At 37.6% G+C, this 20,087-nt stretch overlaps 1 protein-coding gene across 4 annotated transcripts in view; it reads right to left on the bottom strand.

Annotated features, from left to right (window-relative positions):
* Positions 1-17,640, bottom strand: part of ANGPT1 (angiopoietin 1) — a 229,622-nt gene extending 211,982 nt beyond the window's left edge. For 2 of the 4 annotated variants that reach the window (XM_084864479.1, XM_084864480.1), the window contains exon 1: positions 15,950-17,640. In XM_084864479.1, the coding sequence (XP_084720605.1) occupies positions 15,950-16,246 (297 nt within the window). In that variant the 5' untranslated portion in view covers positions 16,247-17,640. Of the gene's footprint in view, positions 1-15,942 lie in introns of all 4 variants that reach the window. The other 2 variants (XM_084864481.1, XM_084864482.1) reach the window with 2 other exon arrangements.
* Between the last annotated feature and the right edge of the window lie 2,447 nt (positions 17,641-20,087).

Below are 20,087 nucleotides of genomic sequence, written 5' to 3'. Positions count from 1 at the left end.
CATGATATCTAAATAGAACTGCCAGGACTTAGATATGTCTAAAATGAACCATGGAGAAAATTGTGAGAGATGAAACTAGAAACAAGGCAGGGCCAGCTTAGGATATGGAATTTGAACTTTATTCTGAGGATATCTTGGGGTCATTGATACATTTGAACTAGGAAAATGACATGATTAGGTTTTGACATTTGGAAAAGCTCTGGTTGCCCAATGTAGCTTGCACTGGGATAGATATTACGGTTTTGTAAAGTAATTTCATATATATATTTTGTGCCAGATAATCATAACTTCCTTAATCTCTTTCTCATCTGCCTTCCTGCTCTCTTTGCTACATCAAATCCTGGAGCATTTAATTCTGTTCATTAAATTCATTCATCTTTTGTTTTATAACTTACCTTTCTGTTAAGTCTTAAATAAAAAACTTTAAATGTATTTTTTCCTTTGAATAATTTTAAAAAATCAGCTAAGGATTGTGGATTACCCCAACCCAATTTCACACTGTAATTCACCATTTTCAGAGCTTTCAATATCAACTAATCCACAAAAGTAGAGAACTAGAAATTGGTATGAAATGAATACATGACCACCACATGATAAAAGTGGATTTAGAACTAGTCATAAAGGAAGGTAGCTATTTGGGTTATAAAATGTGACTTACCAAAGTGAAAACCCTGGTCCAAATATTTTTTTTATATTTCTTTTATCTAAAATTCCGTAACGATTTCTGAAGACCCCTCTATATTTACCTTTCCCTAAGAACAGTTATTTGGAAAAGTGATGGGAATTGTAACATGGTCAAGTTCCCATCATCTCTATTTCATTCCTGCTTATTTTTATTTGGCCTTTATTATTATTTATTATACTTATTTTTCTTTAATAAAATTACTTTGATTATAAAAGAGGCACATGCTCATATTGTATAATAAATACAATAGGCATAAAAAATAAAATGCAAAATATATTTTTCAATTCCACCATTAAAAATGAACCCTGTGAATGGTGTTTCCTGTACATGGTTTTATGCATGTGTTTACAAATACACACCCACCTCTCTAATACCCATTAACCTCATACAAAGTCAGGGCTGTAATATTGTATATTATAGGTAAAGCTTTTCTAAAATGAAGACAAGGACAGTATCTATGTACAGAGTTGCGAGGTTCAGATCAGGTAACACCTTTAAAGTGTCTGTCACAGCCTTGGCCGGTGTGGCTCAATTGCTTGAGTGTTGTCCAGTGCACTGAAAGGTTGCCAGTTCGATTCCTGGTCAGGCACATAATGTCCGGGTTATGGGCTCGATTCCCAGTAGGGAGTGTGCAGGAGGCAGACAATTGATGTTGCTCTGTCATGGATGTTGTCTCCCTCTCCTTTCCTCTCTCTCTAAAAACCAATAAAAATATATTTAAAACATAAAAATAGTGTCTGTCTCAGACTTAGTACATATTAAATGCTCAAAAATATGAGCTATTATTTTTATTGCCATAATTATTTAGGTATGTAAATGTATTCATGCAACATCTTGTACATATTTCTCCTATGAAAATATGATTTTAACAGCTACAGCTGTGGTCTCACTGAAGACATGGCCTTTTATCAGACAATCATGGGCTGAAGTGTCTGCCGATTCTGCCATTTACCACTTGTGGGAGCTTGTGTGTGGTTCCCTTGTTTAAAGCTGTGGATAATATTGTTTCTCAGAGGGTTTTTTTTAGAATTAGAGATCATGTGTGCAAGGTATCATAGTAAATACCAAATAATATCTATTGTTTCCAATGTTCCTGCTATGACAGTTACAATGAATATGTAAATTGCTTTTTCCTTCTTTTGGATTATTTCCTTGGGAATGATTCCCAGAAGTAACGTTGCTGAGTCCAGGAGTATAAAAAATTAGTTATGTTTGTTGTATTTACTGTTATGTTGTTTTCCAATAAGTTTCAACCAAATACATAATGTAATACACAAAGCACCTCATATATTTAAATAATGTTCCTATACCTGATTCATTCAAGTCCAAATCCTATGCTCATCAGTTAAGAAGGGGAGAATCTGGGATGGATTTTATTGCAGGAATTCCAAACTGTTGGGAATTGGACAGATGCTACTAACTCGTTTTACATTTGGGAGACCACCAGTCAGTCAGCCGTGCTCAATAACAGCTTTCAGAAACATCTGGATTTAAACTTACAGCTTAAACATGACAGGTTAAGTAGCATACATATAGTTACAAAACAGCTTCATATCTTGATTCTCACAAATCTGAATTCACTGAAACTTTTACAATTTTTGAATGATTGAAAAAACTGCAAAACAATGTGAGCATGAAGACTCACATAAACTATATGGTAAACATTTTGTCCCCATCTGTTTTGTCTGAGGACTCCGTGAAGAAGAATGGACTAAAGGAAGTTAGGATAACCTGAAGGCTTTCCACCTTGTATAACTGATACCTAGCTATGAAGGTAGCAACCCTCGAAACCTAGGCATCTGAGTGGTCAGGCCTCTGAGATCAGGAAGAGAAGAGTTGTCACAACTGCTTGCAAGTAGCAGTGTTTGCCTTTGAGCCAAAATACCAGAAATACTTTAATTAATAGGGACAATGATATATAAAATAGGAAGTAAGATAAGAGGTCATTGCCTGAGAAAACAAGGCAGCTTCTTCTCATTTTTACAACTCTGTGAATGACCCACAAAAGAAAGTGCATGCAAATAATATTTTAAGTTCCAGGATCTGCTTTTGCTTTTCCAAGAAGGATTGCCCACAGATAAATCCAAGAGGGAGGTCATTATATTGAACGGAAGACATTTAGAATAGGCTGCTTCACCCCATGTAAAGCAATTGTAAGCTTTTCTTTGTGTTTTTAGAAGTTTTTAGATAAATAGTCAGATTCAATTAAGCTCTGTAACTTCAAGAGAAGGTACTTCTAAGAAGATAGGCGGGAGGGACTGCAGACTTGGGATTCCTCTATTTGTTACCAGACCTGTGGGAGGGCAGAGAGAATTGGGCTATTGTGCTTCAGTCAGCAGCATAACCTAAGTGTCACAGTCAATTTAACCATGGAGCTTTAGAGTTGGGATGGGGACAAATGGCTGTCTGAAACAGAACTTGAAAAGGGGGCGATTCATTTAGTATGAAAGAATTAAGGGTTTAGATACAAAGACTACTATGGGGGGGGGGGAATTAAGTAGATTTAAGGTTTGAAGATTGGCAAGAAGGGACATAGTAAAAGTTGCAGTAGCTAATTCCATGCTTGGTTAAGAGCATACTAGTAGGTCATTGAGCCAGACTCATGCTGGCCCTACCACTTAGTTACAGGGAAATACTGGGCAAGTTACTTTCCTTCTCTCTGCCTTGATTTCCTCATTTGCCATGTGGAAAATTATACTATTATCTACATCATATTGACTTTTGAAAGTATTTAATAAATTAATATACATAAAGTCTTCCAAAGAGCCTGAGAGTTGGTAAAAGTCCTCATTTAACTATTACTGTAACCCAGAACTGCCCCAAGGAATAAATAATACTTAGTTAACATTTTCTATGTGATGGAACTCAGACAAAGTAATTTACAGGAATCATGCTTACTCTTAACAAACACCTGATGATGTAAGTACTATTACTACCTCAATTTTACTGGTAATAAAGGTGGAGCACTGAGAAGTTAAGGAACTTGCTCAAGGCCACACAGCAAGGAAGTGGTGCTGTCAAGATTCAAATCCAGACAGTCTGGCCCTAGCAACACACTTAGTCATAATTTGGTATTATTTTTAAACATGACATAGGAAACAGTGGACACAAACAGTACATTTGTTTTCACTGTCTATCTATTTCAGTGGGTTTAGGTTTCTCAACAGCAGAGGCTATCAGTAGTAGATTCATCGTCATCTCCCAGGACCTAGCAGACCACCTTGCATGCAGTGCATATTAAATTAGATAACTGGCTAATTGGCTGCCTGTCCTTTGTTAATGGCAGGTGCTTAGCTCCTTGACTTGTGCCTGTATCCTAAATTCCCCTAGTGGAACTCACTGCCATCTCTCCTGACACTGCTATAATCCCATGGCCCCTCACTGGGCCCACCCCCAGCCTCCAATAAAGGGAGGCTGTTATTTGTTTTCCCTCTTGTCCATCCTCTTTCTAGTCCTTCCACTCCATGGACAGTATAAGGAGGATCTGAAAATGAAACCAGAGGAGAGAAGAGGAATGAAAAGGAGAGGCCAGCTTGGAAATAGAGTCCCTTGAGTCCTTTAGTCTTTCCAGTTCTGAGGACATCTTGCCACCTCTCATTTCTAGTTTTCAAGTCTCCAAAGTGTCCAAAGTGCAGGATGGGCAAACTGGCATTTGAAAAGAGCAGGTCCTTGGAAAGCCAGAAAAATAATTACAACTTTCATTTCTAAAAGAATAAGAAATTCATATAAGCCCTGATTTTGGAGCTTTCATTCCATCAGTATATTATGCATTATTCATCTCCTAAAGAAAGAGAAATAGTAACATTGTTCTTTTTTAGCACACTGTCATATGTTGAAGCTTAGATGTGTTTGGGAAAATGGATTCAAAGATGATCTTATCTATTCTGAATTAAATTAACCTTCACAGTCCAGACTAGTACCTTAAAAAATAATGAATAATCAGCATGTATGAACAAGAAAATGAGATTCTGAGATTCCTATTCCTGGTGTCAAATACCAGTAGTAAAAACAAAGATAAGCTAAGTAGATCTAATAAGAATCTTTACAATTCTGAAAACAAAATTTTCAAATACAAAATTCTGAAAATACCAAAATGCCTATTTAAAATTCAGATGTCTTTTCACTATCCTTAATAAAGAATTCTAAGTGAATATTGTAGCTTGCAATTTTAGGTAATCAATATATTTAAGTCATATTCCTAAATTTAAAATAGGGAAATGTAAATTATCACATAATTAGATAATTGTGTAAATAAGTAAGTCATACAATTTGCCACTAATTATCCAAGAGTTGTCTATTATCTTAATATGTTTGGGTCATATTAAATATGGATGGGCCTGTTCATATTTAAGAGTCTAAACAACCAGTATTTTTGTAAGTGACACATTAATATCTTAAACTTCTTTGTATATGGCAGACTTGGACATTCTTACATCAGCTTGCCAACAAATATTCCAACTATCAAGTGTTAAGTTTCTTTCTGCCTGCCAGATTGGTTTGGCAGCTTTACCTACCTAATACATGACTATCTGGAAGTTTTATTGCAGCCATTTAGCAAGGGCATTCCTTTGAACACACAGAGTCCCTTGAGGTTGCCTCTGGGAGAGGGGCAGAGGAAGAGGGTCCTGCAGGGCTCACTCCAAGCCTCCTCCACCCCCTCCATTTGCATCTAGATTACATGTTAAGCTTCTACCTAATAATTTGCTTAAAAATAGGGTCCAACTAGTAAGAAATATTTTAAATTCATTACTTCATTTTTTTCAAATATAAGGTGGAGCAAAAGTAAGTTTACTTTGCATGAATACATGAAACAGAGTTTATTCTTATATTATTTATTCATTGTAATATCGTTTTCCATACAAACAAATGTAAACCTACTATTGCCAGGCCCTGTATATTAAAACTTCGCTGTTTTATTAACATTTTTATAGTTATTAAATACTCATTGTATTCAGTACATTCTTTATTTATTGCATAAATATTAACACTGCTGCTTATGGTAGTTCTGTTCTTGTTATTTAAAACTGAGTAAATTTGGAAAACACAGAAAAGACTGTTAATATAAGTAATAAGGATATAATTCTTACCTCTTATAGTATCTGTGCAACTGAGACAAAGTGGAAGCAAGTTCTGTGGTTGCAGCAAATCTTTAGTTACAATAAATACCCAATGGATCTTAGTCATCTGTACTTGAATAGTGAAGATTTTATTTTTTATAAAATCTTGGAAGTATCTTTAAAAGTTTAGAAGTGAAATATAATTTTGAATTTTCTTAAAATAGAAACCCTCCAATAACCTTTAGGGTTTAGTATTATAATTCAACTCATCCTATTTTCATTAACAAAATAGAAACTACTGATAGTCTACCCAATGAGCTAAACTACAGATGTCCTAATCTTTAAAATACACTATCATCCTATCATCCAAAGTTATCATTAGCCATTCCATAGAAATATATGGTAAGTTTACCTATTTGATACCAGTGAATTTGGAGGTAAATATTATTATGATTTTGGATATTCACATTACACTTGCATTTCATTAATATTTCAGCTACGGATTTACTTTAGACACAGCTTTGATGCTTGAGCAAATTAACATGCTCTTTCAATCGTTCCACACAAACTTAGAAAATACTTGCCAATGTATACTTATAGTAATTAACTTGTATAGTCATGTAGTATATATATAAGCAATTAATATTTATTTTACTCTACATTCCTCAATACATACTACCAAAAGAAAATATCTACAGATGCCCAAATATATTACTGATGAAATTATTAGCTACCAGTAGGGTTGTATCTGGCTTTATATAATTTATATCACTTTCTCTGTTAAATATTACCTTTTTGGTTGCAGCTCATTTGGAAAGACAACTAAGACCAAAAAAGTCTCAAAACCTCTCACTTCTAATATTTCCATGTGTGAATTAGAGAAGATTGCTTAGGTAGAGAGCCTCCAAATATAAAGAAAAGATAATCCACAGAATGCTTTGTTCTTTAGAAAGCTCTTTGATGAGGGAGGGGGCACATCTTCTGTACATTTGTAAAGAGATTTAAACACTAAGACACTCTCTCCCTCAGACCATGGGGACAAGACCAAAGTGGGTTTGGAGCTTCCTAATGTCACAGCAAACAATAATCTTGTCCTGGAACAAAAGGCAAGGATGACTCAGAATGTAATTAGGGTTGTACATCTAAGCAAATGACACAATATAACTTGTGGTTATTTAAAAGAGAAAGGAAGAACACAAGACCCGGGAAAAGACTGCTAACTTTTCCACACAGAGACAAGACCATGGCAGAGTAAAAACAAACCCTCCTTAATTAGCAAATTATATAGCTCAGGGCTGATAAACCTCTGTGTTTTGTAGCTGAGCAACCCACTTGTCGCTCCTCCCCGCTCCTCATCTGCACAAGTGGGAATACTTGCAATGTTTATATCTAAACAAATGAGAGAGGAAGAAAATTTTTTTAAATGGACTGAATGTCAAAGGTGGAGCCGAAGTCCAATAGCTATGAAAATAGAAGCCCTCCGATATTTTGTCAACATTCCTGCCGATGCCACAGCCAACAGGATGAAACAGGCACATAAAGCAGAGATCCTGGCACCCATCCTTGTTTATCCAAAGGCTGCTGCTCCAGCCTGGCACTCAGGTGCCTCTCCTTTCTAACAAGTGTCTGCTGTCAGAATATTTCTTTATTCACACGATGATGCACAGGGGAAAGAAAAGACATGAAATTTCCCTGCCTGTACCACTCTAAAATGTCACCTCACAGCATGTCACTACCAAGCCAAGAAATAGCTTAGTCAGGCTCTCTGCCAACTGGCACGGGCCTGAAGATTACTTGGCCTCCTGGAGGGCAATCTTTTTTCCCACAAAACCAACCTCACAATTTACCTTGCAATGGTCCTAATATTGATTCCATGTACCTCTGTGATATAGAACAGGAGTGAGCAAACATTTTCTTCCAAAGGCTAGATATCACATTTTAGGTTCTGTGGGCCATATGGCTTCTGTTGCAAATCTTCAACTCTGTCTTTGTATGAAGAAAGTAGCCATAGACCCATGGTCGGCAAACTGCAGCTCGAGAGCCACATGCGGCTCTTTGGCCCCTTGAGTGTGGTTCTTCCACAAAATACCATGGCCTGTGTGAGTCTATTTTGAAGAAGTGGCGTTAGAAGAAGTTTAAATTTAAAAATTTTGGCTCTCCAAAGAAATTTCAATCGTTGTACTGTTGGTATTTGGCTCTGTTGATAAATGAGTTTGCTGACCATTGCCATAGACAATATATAAGGAAATGGGTGTGGCTGTTTCAATAAAATGATATTTAAAACACGGGTGGCTGGCAGAATTTAGCTGAGGAGCCATAGTTTGCTAATCCTTGATAGAGAGGATGGAAACTCAGAAAATAAATTAAATTTTCTTCTATTTACACAATTGTTGCAAGGAAATGTATAAAATATTCTTGGGTCTCATTTTCATAGATATATTTAATTATAGTCAAAATTTGCCTATGAAATTCATTCATTAAAAAAGGTATTTTTTCCAACTATGTTCCAGGCACTGTGTTAGAAAAGTAGATCTGATATTAAAAAATAATAACAAATACAAACCGGTGGATAAGACAGGCACAGACTACCTCAGAGATTGTAGGGTATGGGAGAATATATCCTGCGAGTATTTAATGATGTCCTATTTTGTGTCATGCACTCCCCTAGGAGTGAGATATACTACAGGGAATAAGACAGATAAGAAACTCTTATGGCATTTACATTCTTAGTAGAGGAAAACATCCTATATAATAAAAGGCTAATATGCACATAGACCGAACGGCAGAACCATCAAACAACCGGTCACTGTGACATGCGCTGATCACCAGGGGGTGTGCGCGGGGCATGAACATGGAACAGGTGGCAGCCGCAGCAGAATGGTGGAACAGGTGAATGGGGTGCCAGACCAAGGCGGGGCAAGCTGTAATGGGGCAAGCCTTTAGTGGTTAGTGAAAATTATTTGCTCTTGCACACCATGGTCCTACTTGGCACTTGCACCTGCTGCCAAAGCTGGCCCTGCTAGCACCTGCTAGCAGCAGATGCTAACAGCGGCTGCTGGCCCTGATTGCTCCTCAGGGCTTCTCCTCCTACCCCTGCTCCTGAGGGGCAATTGGGGCTGGCAGCCACTGATTGTACCCACTGCCAACCATGGCCCTGATCACACCTGCTGCTGGCATTGGAGCTGCTGCTCGCACCCACAGTCGGTGTCAGAGCCACCGCTCACACCCACTGCCAGCACCCAGCACCAGTCCCAATTGCTCGGCACCATCAGTGGGTACAAGCGGCAGCTGCTAACCAGATCACCCCTGAGGGCTTCTCCATCTCCCACTGCTCCCGAAGACTGCTCACACCACCCGAACGCTCTGCATTGTCAGCAGATGCAAGCGGAGCCAGCATTGTCAGGGCCTGGGAGCAGAGGAGACACGAGTGGGACTGCTGGTACACAGGGGCCTGGGGTGTGGTGGGGGTGGCACAACAGGAGGGGCTGGGCAGGGGTGCAGAGGATGGGCTGAGACCCAGCTCTGTGCCCACCACAGCCTCGCAGCACACAGTTCCTTTTAAGGTGCACAAATTCATGCACTGGGCCCCTAGTAATAAATAATGTGACAAATACTCAGCCACAAAAGGCCAAACAGTGATAAATGCTACAAAGAAATAATACAGTGTAATATGACAGAAAGTCACTTAACAGAATGGGAGAAGGTGGTAGGTAATGGTGCTTAGAAAATACTTCTGAGCAAAGACCTGAAATGAAGAGAAAGAGCCATCTATGGCAAGATCAGGGGAACAATTTTCTGAGCTAAGTGAATAGCATGTACAGTCCCTGACACAGGAATGAGCTAGTCTGTTGGAGAAATAACAAGAAAGCTATTGTCTCCGGAGTTTCTGGAATGAGAAAAAGGTGGTAGATGATGAGTCCAGAAAGAAGTGTGGGAAGAGATCCTATAGGGCCTCATGGCAAGAAACTTGGATTTTACTTTTACATAATGAAAATCTGTAGGGAGATTTTAAGGAAAGAATGACACATTCTTATTCATTTTAAATTACACTGAACCCATAATTACATATGAGATAAGTGCTAGTAAAACAAGGTTCAGTTTCAAATGGCATAGTCAGGGCTAAGGAAGGGCTACAGTCACCCTTAGTAAAGGATCCGTTTGCCATGGTCCTAAAACTGGAGATCTACCTATGGAGACAGATGGGGAGAAGCTTGCTCCTTCCCACAGAGAAATTCAAAAGGCCTTTATAGGTCCAACTGCCCAACTTCTAGGGCCCAGAAAGGTTTTTACATCTTCTTGGATCTTTTGATTCTAATAAATTACAAGCAAATAATAAGACCTAACTATTGGTTGAGAAATGAATATAGGGGTATTAACCAACAGTCTCCTATTTAGCATGAGAAGCAGGGGTTAGTTTTTAAGTAAAGCTAGTTAGGAACATTTATACAACTGGATTTAAAAGACAATTATTCTTATTAACCTTTCTTACAACTGTCATTTTTCCTACCTCTATTCATAAATCATAGATGTATATTTCCTTTCAGTTTAGTAATAAATTTTTAAAAACATACTTATCTTACTATCTGCTCATTTCACACATTCAGGAAGTCTCCCCACATGTGCAAATAAAATATAGAGCATCCTCTCTGGCTAAGTATTGAACAGTCAGCAGCCACCAAAACAAAGCACAGATGAGAAGTTCGAGTGACTTAGATTCACATGTATACATATTGTGTGTAAATATATTCCATTGTTGTATGCAGTAAATGGTTGCCTACTGGTCTGGAAGAAAAAAATTATTTTCCTTCCAAATGAAAATGTAGCTGAAACTCAAGTAACTAAGCACCAAAGATTAAAGCAACTTTAGCATCTGAAAGCTGTTACGAGGCCCCTTAACTTGCATTATTTTATATCCAGCACCACACACTTGAGCACTTGATATATATATTTTTATTTTTAGATTATAATGAAAACAGAGATATTATTTAGCCAGTTAAAAAACAACCATCTCAGGAGATATAAAAATGGATAAATAGACATTCACTATACTACTGTCCAAGTAGGAAAAAAAGGACTTAAAATACTAAAAATGACAACAACCGCATGCATGGAAGTGCAGTGATAAATGATATCTGCAATCCTATATAATAAAGAGGTAATATGCAAATTGACCATCACTCCAATACACAAGATGGCTGCCCCCATGTGGTCAAAGATGGCTGCCCCCATGTGGACACAAGATGACCACCACAAGATGGCCAGCAGGGAGGGCAATTGTGGACAATCAGGCCAGCAGAGGAGGACAGTTGGAAGGGACCAGGCCTGCAATGGAGGGCAGTTGGGGGAATCAGGCCAGTAGGGGAGGACAGTTGGGAATGACCTGGCCTGCAGGGGAGGGCAGTTAGGGGCAACCAGGCCTGCAGGGGAGAGCAGTTGGGAGCAATAGGGTCAGTAGGGGAGCAAGTTAGGCATTGATCAGGCTGGCAGGGGAGTGGTTAGGGGGTGATCAGGCTGGTAGGCAGAAGAGGTTAGGGGCAATCAGGCAGGCAGACAGGTGAGCAATTGGGAGCCAGCAGTCCTGGATTGTGAGAGGGATGTCCTACTGCCTGGGATCTGGCCTAAACAGACAGTTGGACATCTTTTGAGAGGTCCCAGATTGGAGAGGGTACAGGATGGGCTGAGGGACAACCCCTCCCCCCCATGCATGAATTTCATGCATCGGGCCTCTATTGTACTATAATAACAGATGTTATTATAATACAATAACATTGGAGATCTCAGTGAAGTGTGGTAGCTTTCCAGAAGAAACTGGCAACAAAGCTGATCCTTAAAGAATAATTAAGTTGACAAAATAGAGTGACTGTTGAAGTTGTTGAGAGCCTAGGTCAGTGGTCAGCAAACTGCGGCTCTTGAGTCACATGAAGCTCTTTGGCCCCTTGAGTGTGGCTCTTTCATAAAATACCACTGCCTGGCAAGTTTATTTTGAAGAAGTGGCTTTAGAAGAAGTTTAAATTTTAAAAAAATTGACTCTCAAAAGAAATTTCAATTGTTGTACTGTTGATATTTGACTCTGTTGACAAATGAGTTTGCCAACCACTGGCCTAGGTGATCGGATAAACACAATTTGAATAATTAGTAACTACCTACTTTAGACCCAATTATTGTTTTAATTACTATTAGGACAAAAATAATTGTAGGATGTAGTCCTTTCCTAATTGACACCTCACAATCTATTTAGGGAGATAAGTTTATATCCAAAACAAAATGGTAATAGTACATAGTAAAGTGTACACTTCAATGCATACGCAATGCATTCATTTGTTCATTCAACAAATATTTATTGTCTATTGACTATGGACAACATACTGCTTTAGAATTGGGGATATGGCAATGGACAAACACAAGGTCATTGGCCTCACAGAGGTCACATTTTAGTGGATACTAGTATGGGTTAATATATGTAACATATGGTTTTTAAAAATCATCATCATCATTAATATGTTTCGGGTAATAGCATGCTAAACCCTAATTTTCTCAAGCAAAGAATACAGTACACAAGTAGAGGTTGTTATTAAGTCAAAAAATGCTGTAAAAAAAATTAGCCAAGCTTTCCAGTAAAAGCTTTTACTAAAATATTCTGAACGGCAATTCATAACTACATTTTCCAGAAATAATAATCAATTCATCAATTTTAGGCAGTGTGAAGTATTTATAGTAAATAGAACCTTATCCTCTAAGTCAGGTTTCTGACTTAATGTATTTATACTTTCAACCAAAAGAAAGATATCCTTTGGCAAAAGCAAAGCATACTTTCTAAGCATTCCTCCAAATTCTAGAACATACATGTATTTTTTATCTTAATGTTATAAATGTACATGTTTGTGAACTTTTGGATATGGGAGAAAGATAATAATAGTTCAAAAAGTACAAGATGTGGAGAAAACATTAAAACATTAGACATTTCTCTGCTATATAAAGGTTAAAAGGAATCACACAAAAAAGTGGCAAAGAAACAAAGGACATTTGTATTTATTGTTGCTATCCTGATATCTGATCACTCTCGGGTATTGAGTGTGGTTTACTAATAATTCTGAAAAGAGCTATATGAAAGAGGAGAGTCATATAACGCAAGTGTTTCACCCAATCAAACGGTGATTTAAAAATTGTTTAAATTTACTGGTTATAGAGAAAGAGGAACCAAGAGAGAGAGAAATCAATTTGCTGTTCCATTTATTTATGCATTCATTGCCTGTTTCTTGTATGGAGATCAAACCCACAACTTTGGTGTATCAGAATTATGCTTTAACCAACTGAACTACCAGACCAGGGCTAACCTGTTGATATTTGAGCATATTATTTATTGTTCTTCCCCATCTGACAAGTAAATATAATGTTATTAACCTACTTCATGTTGATGTTAATTAACAAGTTACCAAGGAAAGTTGATCTCTGTGATTCAATTCATCACATCAAGAACCAGTGCCATTAACAGTTTACAGTTCCAGCACTTGCATACATTGCTCCTCATCTTGTTTAGTTGCAAGACCAAAAAGGTTGAGGAATGATATTTGAGGGTGTATCAGGGGTGACTTTTAGTGACAGCCAGTGTCTTGTGAAGAACATTTAAAAGAATCCATTCTATTGAACTTCAAGGAAGGTACACCTACCGGTAGATTAACATAAATTATCATCTAGCTGCATCTAGCACTGATAACATCCATTCTACATCAAACACTTTCCTGAGAGTGATTCCATGAGCTGCATAATAATCACCTTGCTTTGATTAATTGTTTTGTTGAATAAATGGATGAATTAATTACACTTAAATACAGATAGTCCTAGTTTCTGCAGTGTATTGCTTCTTATCCTAACTTGGAATCAAAATAGCAGTACAAATTCTAGTACTAAGCATACCAAATGGTTACAGTAAAATGATTTCCATTTGAATTATCAAAATAAATACATTACATGAAATTTGGAACTTGATGTGATGAAAACCTCTAATTAAGGGAAACTTATGAGAGCCTTTAGCAAGTTCTTGGCTGAATGCAATTATTTGGTTTCTTGATCCTCAGACCAATTACATTAACAATGACAAAAGATATGCAAATTTAAACAGACAATAGTCAAGCTGCTCTGACTCATACAGACAGGGATGTTTTCAGCATATATTCAGCTTGATGCACACTAGCAACATTTAGGATGATAGTTATGCTTGGCTACAATCTGAAAACTATACAATAATCACTGACCAAAAACAATACAAACAAAAATCTAATTTATTTCACACAATAAGTTAACATCTGAAACATGTGCATGATTCAAGCCCAGTAGAATCGTATGTTTACCCTGTCACTGATGAATAATTGCATAGCAACAAAAATATGCATAAATAGGTTTAACTTATCATTTAATTGTATATTTTAAGCAAGCAAAATATTATATTTTTGGTAGAATATCCCATTCAAAACAACCAGGGACTAAACTTCCTTCCCTACCCCCCTCAAAGAATCCAGGCTAATTTAAAATGATTGAATTATCATTAACAACTATGTGGAAAGTATACTGAGAATAGAAATAAGCAATTCAATCAAATTCCTTTGTTTATTATGAAAATATGTTTTTTTTAAAAAAACACACAAAACAGATATCCTATTATAATGGCTGTTGAAAAATTTAAGTTACAACTATCAAAAGAGTACAGAATTCTGTCTGCTTTCTATTCTTCTATTTAATCCTCCCCCACCCACACACTCCCCAACCCCCGCCTTATAGTCCATAATAGAAAGATTAACTACAATTCTGGGTTTGGAAACTCTAAAACTACAATTTCAGTGAACTTGTCAAATAAAATAACAGTGATCTTAGTTCAGTCCCTAGTGGACAAAAGTAGAATAACTATTACTCGGCATGATTCAGCAAGAGGTGATGTGAGTGAGTGTGACCACACAGGAACATAAAAGAGAATTTATCCTTTCTCTATCTTTTATCTTCTTAAAAGGTTTGCTCTGTTAATTGACTAACTTAAAGAAGACCGGACCGGTTGCATGCCTATATATATGCACTAAGTAGGGTTTTTGCAAAGATCCCTGGGAGGTGGAGGGGAAGCTTTTCACAAATAGGGATATTTGCCCCTCCCCACTGCCCCCCCTTATAGTAGCACTTGTTATCTGCTGCTTACCTGTTACACATTTAAACAGAGCGAAGAGAGGATGAACTGCAAGAACTGTTTTATATTTTAACAGGCATAGTTTCAATAAAACAATTGTAAGTAGCATTATAGTGAAATACTGAATAAAATATTCCATTTCATTTCTATAAATTGGGATTATGTGCATATTCAATATTAACTTTCATCTGGATACCTACATTCCCACATGGTACTGTCTGAACTACCATTCCCTGAAGGCAACTCAGGGATATAGACAAGATATAGCCTAGCCTACAAGCTGTGTCCAGCCCAAGTCTACAGGTGCACGCCTTTTAGAATAGCCACCACAGGCTCTATTTCTCCTTTCCTGGTGAGCAAACAGCCTCTCCCTGATGCAATCACATTCAAAAGTATCCTCCTGATCTTTTCTCCTCAAAGGCAGAAGAAAATATGACAGAAATAAAGAAAAATCAGTCCCCTGCTATTCTACTACTTGCTAAAACTTAGTTCCCTTTACAAACTTGTACAATTACTTCAACCAAATAGCACACTTTATATGTAATCTCATTTCATGTTAACTTTACTAGTGGTTGAAAAAATTAGTATTTAGTGATAATTTCCCATCCTGGCTGCATAACAATTCCTGTTGTAAAATCTATTTGATCCTAAATTAGTAATATCCTTATTATTTTGTTTTTTGGCAACTTGCTCAAAACGTACTTTTTTTTTTAAGTTGGGATTTTGACCATAGGAAAGCTCAAGCTAAATTTTAAGTAAGAGGAAAAAAAAAAAAAAAAAGAGAGATGTCACAAAACATGCCTTTGCTAGGCACACAAATGGGGTGCCATCCTACTTTCCTAAGCTCCCACAAACCTAAAAACCTTGGCTCCCCCGCGGAGTCCCCGGGAGAAAGCCCTCTTGCATATGCAAACACTGCCCCCCTGGAGCAAAAGGTAAACACACAAAATGCTCCCCGAAGGATCCCTTAAGTTTGCTCCAGTGCAAGAACAGGAAAAAAGGGCTCCGTGCAATGAGAAACCGAAAGCAACCACTTACTTTTTGCAGCCACTGAGTGTAGTTTTCCAGCACATGCTCCAGATGTTGAAGTTTCTGGGAAGAGAAATCCGGTTCCACGTGTGGGGCATCTCTCTGCAGAGCGTTTGGGTTGTACTGGTCTGTCCTGCTCTCACGACAGTTCCCGTCATGTTCTGGAAGAATGAAAGTGTAGGCACATTGCCCATACTGAATCCGGCTATATCTTCTCCCACCGTTCTCTGGACTTCGGCGCTGGTTGCTGCAGCCTACGTGAGTCAGAACGGCAGCGAGGAAAGCTAAGGAGAGGAAAACTGTCATTGTACTGCCAGCGCGCTCTCTCTCCGTGCCTCTCGCAAAACTTGCTCCTTTTCTTCTGACCTTTAAGCTACTTCTTTATTTCAGGTAAAACTGCTTGCCTCTGACTTTTTCCCCCGTCCAAAGAAAGCTTTTGAAGAAGAATCAGAGAAAACTAGCCATTTGTTAAGCTTTGTTCTAAAATGTTATTATTTTTTTTTAATTTCACTGTAATGATAGTTTCCCTTAGTTAAAACCTTGAGATATTTATTGCATAGTAGCTGAGATTTATTGTTTCCTCTCTGTGTAACCGTTCGGCGTGGAGCCTGCCTGAGTCAGTTGCGTGTACATATTCAGCCCTTTCCTCTACCCTATCTGCTGCAGATCTGCTATTTTCTCCCAGACCTCAGTGAGTTTTATTAAGGTTGAACATCCAAGCCAAGCTGGAAGCAGGCAGCCTTTCACAAGATGACTTGACAGGAATGCATGAGGGTGCCCCTTCGCAAGGATTGCTGATGGCTTGGAGTAGCAGGATCGTCTTACAAATTGGCTAGATGCGCATGACCTCGATCATGTATGGCCCTCCCGCCCCTTCCGCAGACAATTGTCTGGAGCCTTTAGCAGACTCGTGGCAAATCAATAAATAGAGCAGTCCACCTTAATACACTTTTAGTGTGCATGCTGACCTACTAACTAGCAAACTAGCAGTATGTTTTTGAAGCGTCTGTTGAATTGGAAAATCCCTAAGAAGAAAATTGGCATAGCGTTCAGTGAGATTATTTTTATTATTATTTATGAATGATAAATATGTATAATTATAAATTTTTTAAAAAAAATTATTATTGATCCTGGAGGAAAAAAAATTAAAAACCGTTTTTTGAGGATGGTATTCTTTTACTTTATTCACTTAGACTTTTAGGAGTTGGAGAAAATTATCAAATTAGCAAAATATTTCACAACTTATCACTCAGAGGACTATAGCATATGCATATTAAGTAGAATAATATGAGTACTTTCTAAGATAGGGGTTTTTAAATGAAACTAGTACCTGATTAGAAGGCAGCCCTGCGTGTTCTGTATACAAATTGAGCAACTTCTTTACAAAAACAGTGTGGTTACAATTTAAGACAGTGGCCTGGGAATTATTAATTCCTGTGGTATATCCTAATCATATATTTCACAGAGATCTCTTCAGAGTTGCTATCTTTGCTACTGCCACAGAAGTTTCACATAAATTTTCCTGTGGCTGCATAGACACACTATCTGAAGAAAAAGCATGTATCAGGTGTGCCCATGGGACAGGAAAGGGCTGTATGGGGGAAATCTCTGTGCCTCTTCCATTAAGTAAAGAGCAAACATTGTCACAGGGTGATTTCCCAAGTCTAGGGTATAAACATTCGAACAAAGGGATCAGTAAAACATTAAAAAAAAAAAAAAACTAAAAAAAAACAGGTGATAATTACAGAATTAAGGTTACAGCACTGAGATCTTTACTGTGTGCAGAAGACATGAATTATGAGCAGTGGCTTTCATCAAGAACCGGGAGGGATTTTATGGAATGGAGTTTCTCAACTGCAGTCATGATGTGAAAACAGAAGCCACAGATGTTGACTGGAAAGGTGGGGGGTTAGAGGTTAGAGAGTGGCATGCTGGGAGAAGTTAGAGGAGAGAGCAAAACACATTCCAGAAAGACTGTGATTTACTTGGAAGAAATAAAATGCGCTGAGATGCTTCAGTCCTTTCCACACCAAAAGTACAAGCTTCTGACCTGACAGAGACAGAAGCACGTAATACCAAACATAGAAATAAAGTCTTTGAACGGCTTTTGCAGTTTCATCCTGACGTTGTATGTCTCCTGTTGCTGATATGCCACTCACTTGTAATAATTATAAGGACATTTATTAAAAGGTTACTATTTCCAGCCATGTGCTAAGCACTCCTTCCACAAAATTTCATTTAATTATCCCAACAAACCTGAGACATGAATAATAAGCTAAACCCCATTTTTCAGCTGGGAAAACTGAGTCATAGAAAGGCTAACTGGTCACAACTCACATAACGTGTAAGTAATGATGCTAGTGTTCCTAGCCTATGCTTCTAACCTCTTAGCCAGCCAAAAAGTTTCCCCAAGGGCTCCAGCTGCACTGATTCACAGTTCTAAAGCAAGTTAACTGATGGGACTTAGGAAAAAAAACCCAACTTATTAAAAACCAGTTTCTGATGCTAAAGTGATTTAATCCTTTCTCGGTACCCAAAAACCACAGTGGGGGAGAGGGAGTGACAGGTAACCCATATCATCAAGTTTTTAAGGACCCATAAGGATGAAACAGATGGCAAAGCACAGATCTGACTAAGAATACTCTCTAGCACTGCTTGTTTTGAAAATTATCCCTGAAAAAAAGAAAGTCCAAAACCAACACTTATAAGTGCTTTGTTAAGAACTAAATATAGCTGACAATTGGCAGAAGACACCCGTGTGAGCAGTGAGTGCTCTATTAAAGTGCTCCTGTCTTGTTTTTTTAACAACAAGATTGTTAAACACCGGTTCTCGTGTCTGTGTGTGTATCTACGTGTGCTTGCACATATAAACTTTTCCAGTCTGAAAAATAAAAAGAAGGAATGCACAATTCCTGAGTGAAGAGTAGACAAACTAATATAGAGAAGCCAGAAATACAAATACAAAAGGGAGAGTGGACATAGAGACAATGAAAGTGATAGAGACTGACTGATTTCTTTTCCAGGAAAAAAACAAACAAACAAAAAAAAAAACACAAAAAACAAAAAACACAAAAAACCCACACATGATATTGAAAGTGTCAATCTGGAAAGAAAAAAAAAAGTCTCAGGATCAATTTAAAGCAGCTAGAAAACACAGGGACATCGGAATGGACGTATGTGCTTTGGGACTCCATCTGAAGAGACACTGAGTGCATCTGAAGATCCTAATGATATGCTAAAGACTATATGCTTTCAGTGACCTGAACCTAACCAATAGCAATACTGTTACTGTTGTTGGTGATTATTAAATGATACAGTTTAAAAATGGTACAGTATAGGAGAATTTGGAATTTTGGAAGTATTGTAGTATGAAGAACAAGGCATATTTATTTATTTTTTTAAATTCTCTACCACATCTCCAAAAAAAAAGGTTTAAAAAATGTTCTAGAGAACTAAATAATTCTATTCAGTTGTATTCTGAGGGAGCTTGGTTTTGAAAGCTTTTATATTTTTCTTGCATTAGCAGAGCTCTGGAATAATGAGGTGTATGCTTTGAGATTTTGATCCTGGCTCTGGCCAAGTATTTCAGGTGGTTAGAGCATCATCCCACTACACCAAGGTTGTGGGTTTGATCCCTCATCAGGGCATATACAAGAATCAATCAATGAATGCACAAATAACATTGATTGAACAACAATCAGTGGATAGAGAATTGGCCTGTGGACTGGTCAAGGGCACATGCCTGGGGTTATAGGCTCGATCCCCAGAAGGGGACTTATAGGAGGCAGCCAATCAATCAATGATTCCCTCTCATCATTAATGTTTCTATCTCTCCTTCTCCCTTTCTCTCTGACATTAATAAAAAATATTGAGAAAGGAAAAAAAAAAAAAAAAGGAGCCATCCTTTTTTTACCCCTCCTGTACTTAGTTTTATCAATTCTTATCTTTAGCCTAAGGTCTCTCAACCCTTAACCTTTAGCTCCACCAGGGAACTTAAAAAAAAAAAAAAAAAAAAAAAAAAAAAAAAAAAAAAAAAAAAAAAAAACAGCTGAAGGAAAATTAGCCTTTTATCTTAAAACAAAGAGGTCTGGAATTCCAAGAAACTCACCAAAGTCCACCAGATGCAAAGTGAAGAACTGGTGGGGCA

The sequence above is a fragment of the Pipistrellus hanaki genome, assembly GCF_964339955.1.
Source record: "Pipistrellus hanaki genome assembly, chromosome: 17".
NCBI classification, from domain to species: domain Eukaryota; kingdom Metazoa; phylum Chordata; class Mammalia; order Chiroptera; family Vespertilionidae; genus Pipistrellus; species Pipistrellus hanaki.
This window is presented reverse-complemented; position numbering and strand designations above follow the sequence as displayed.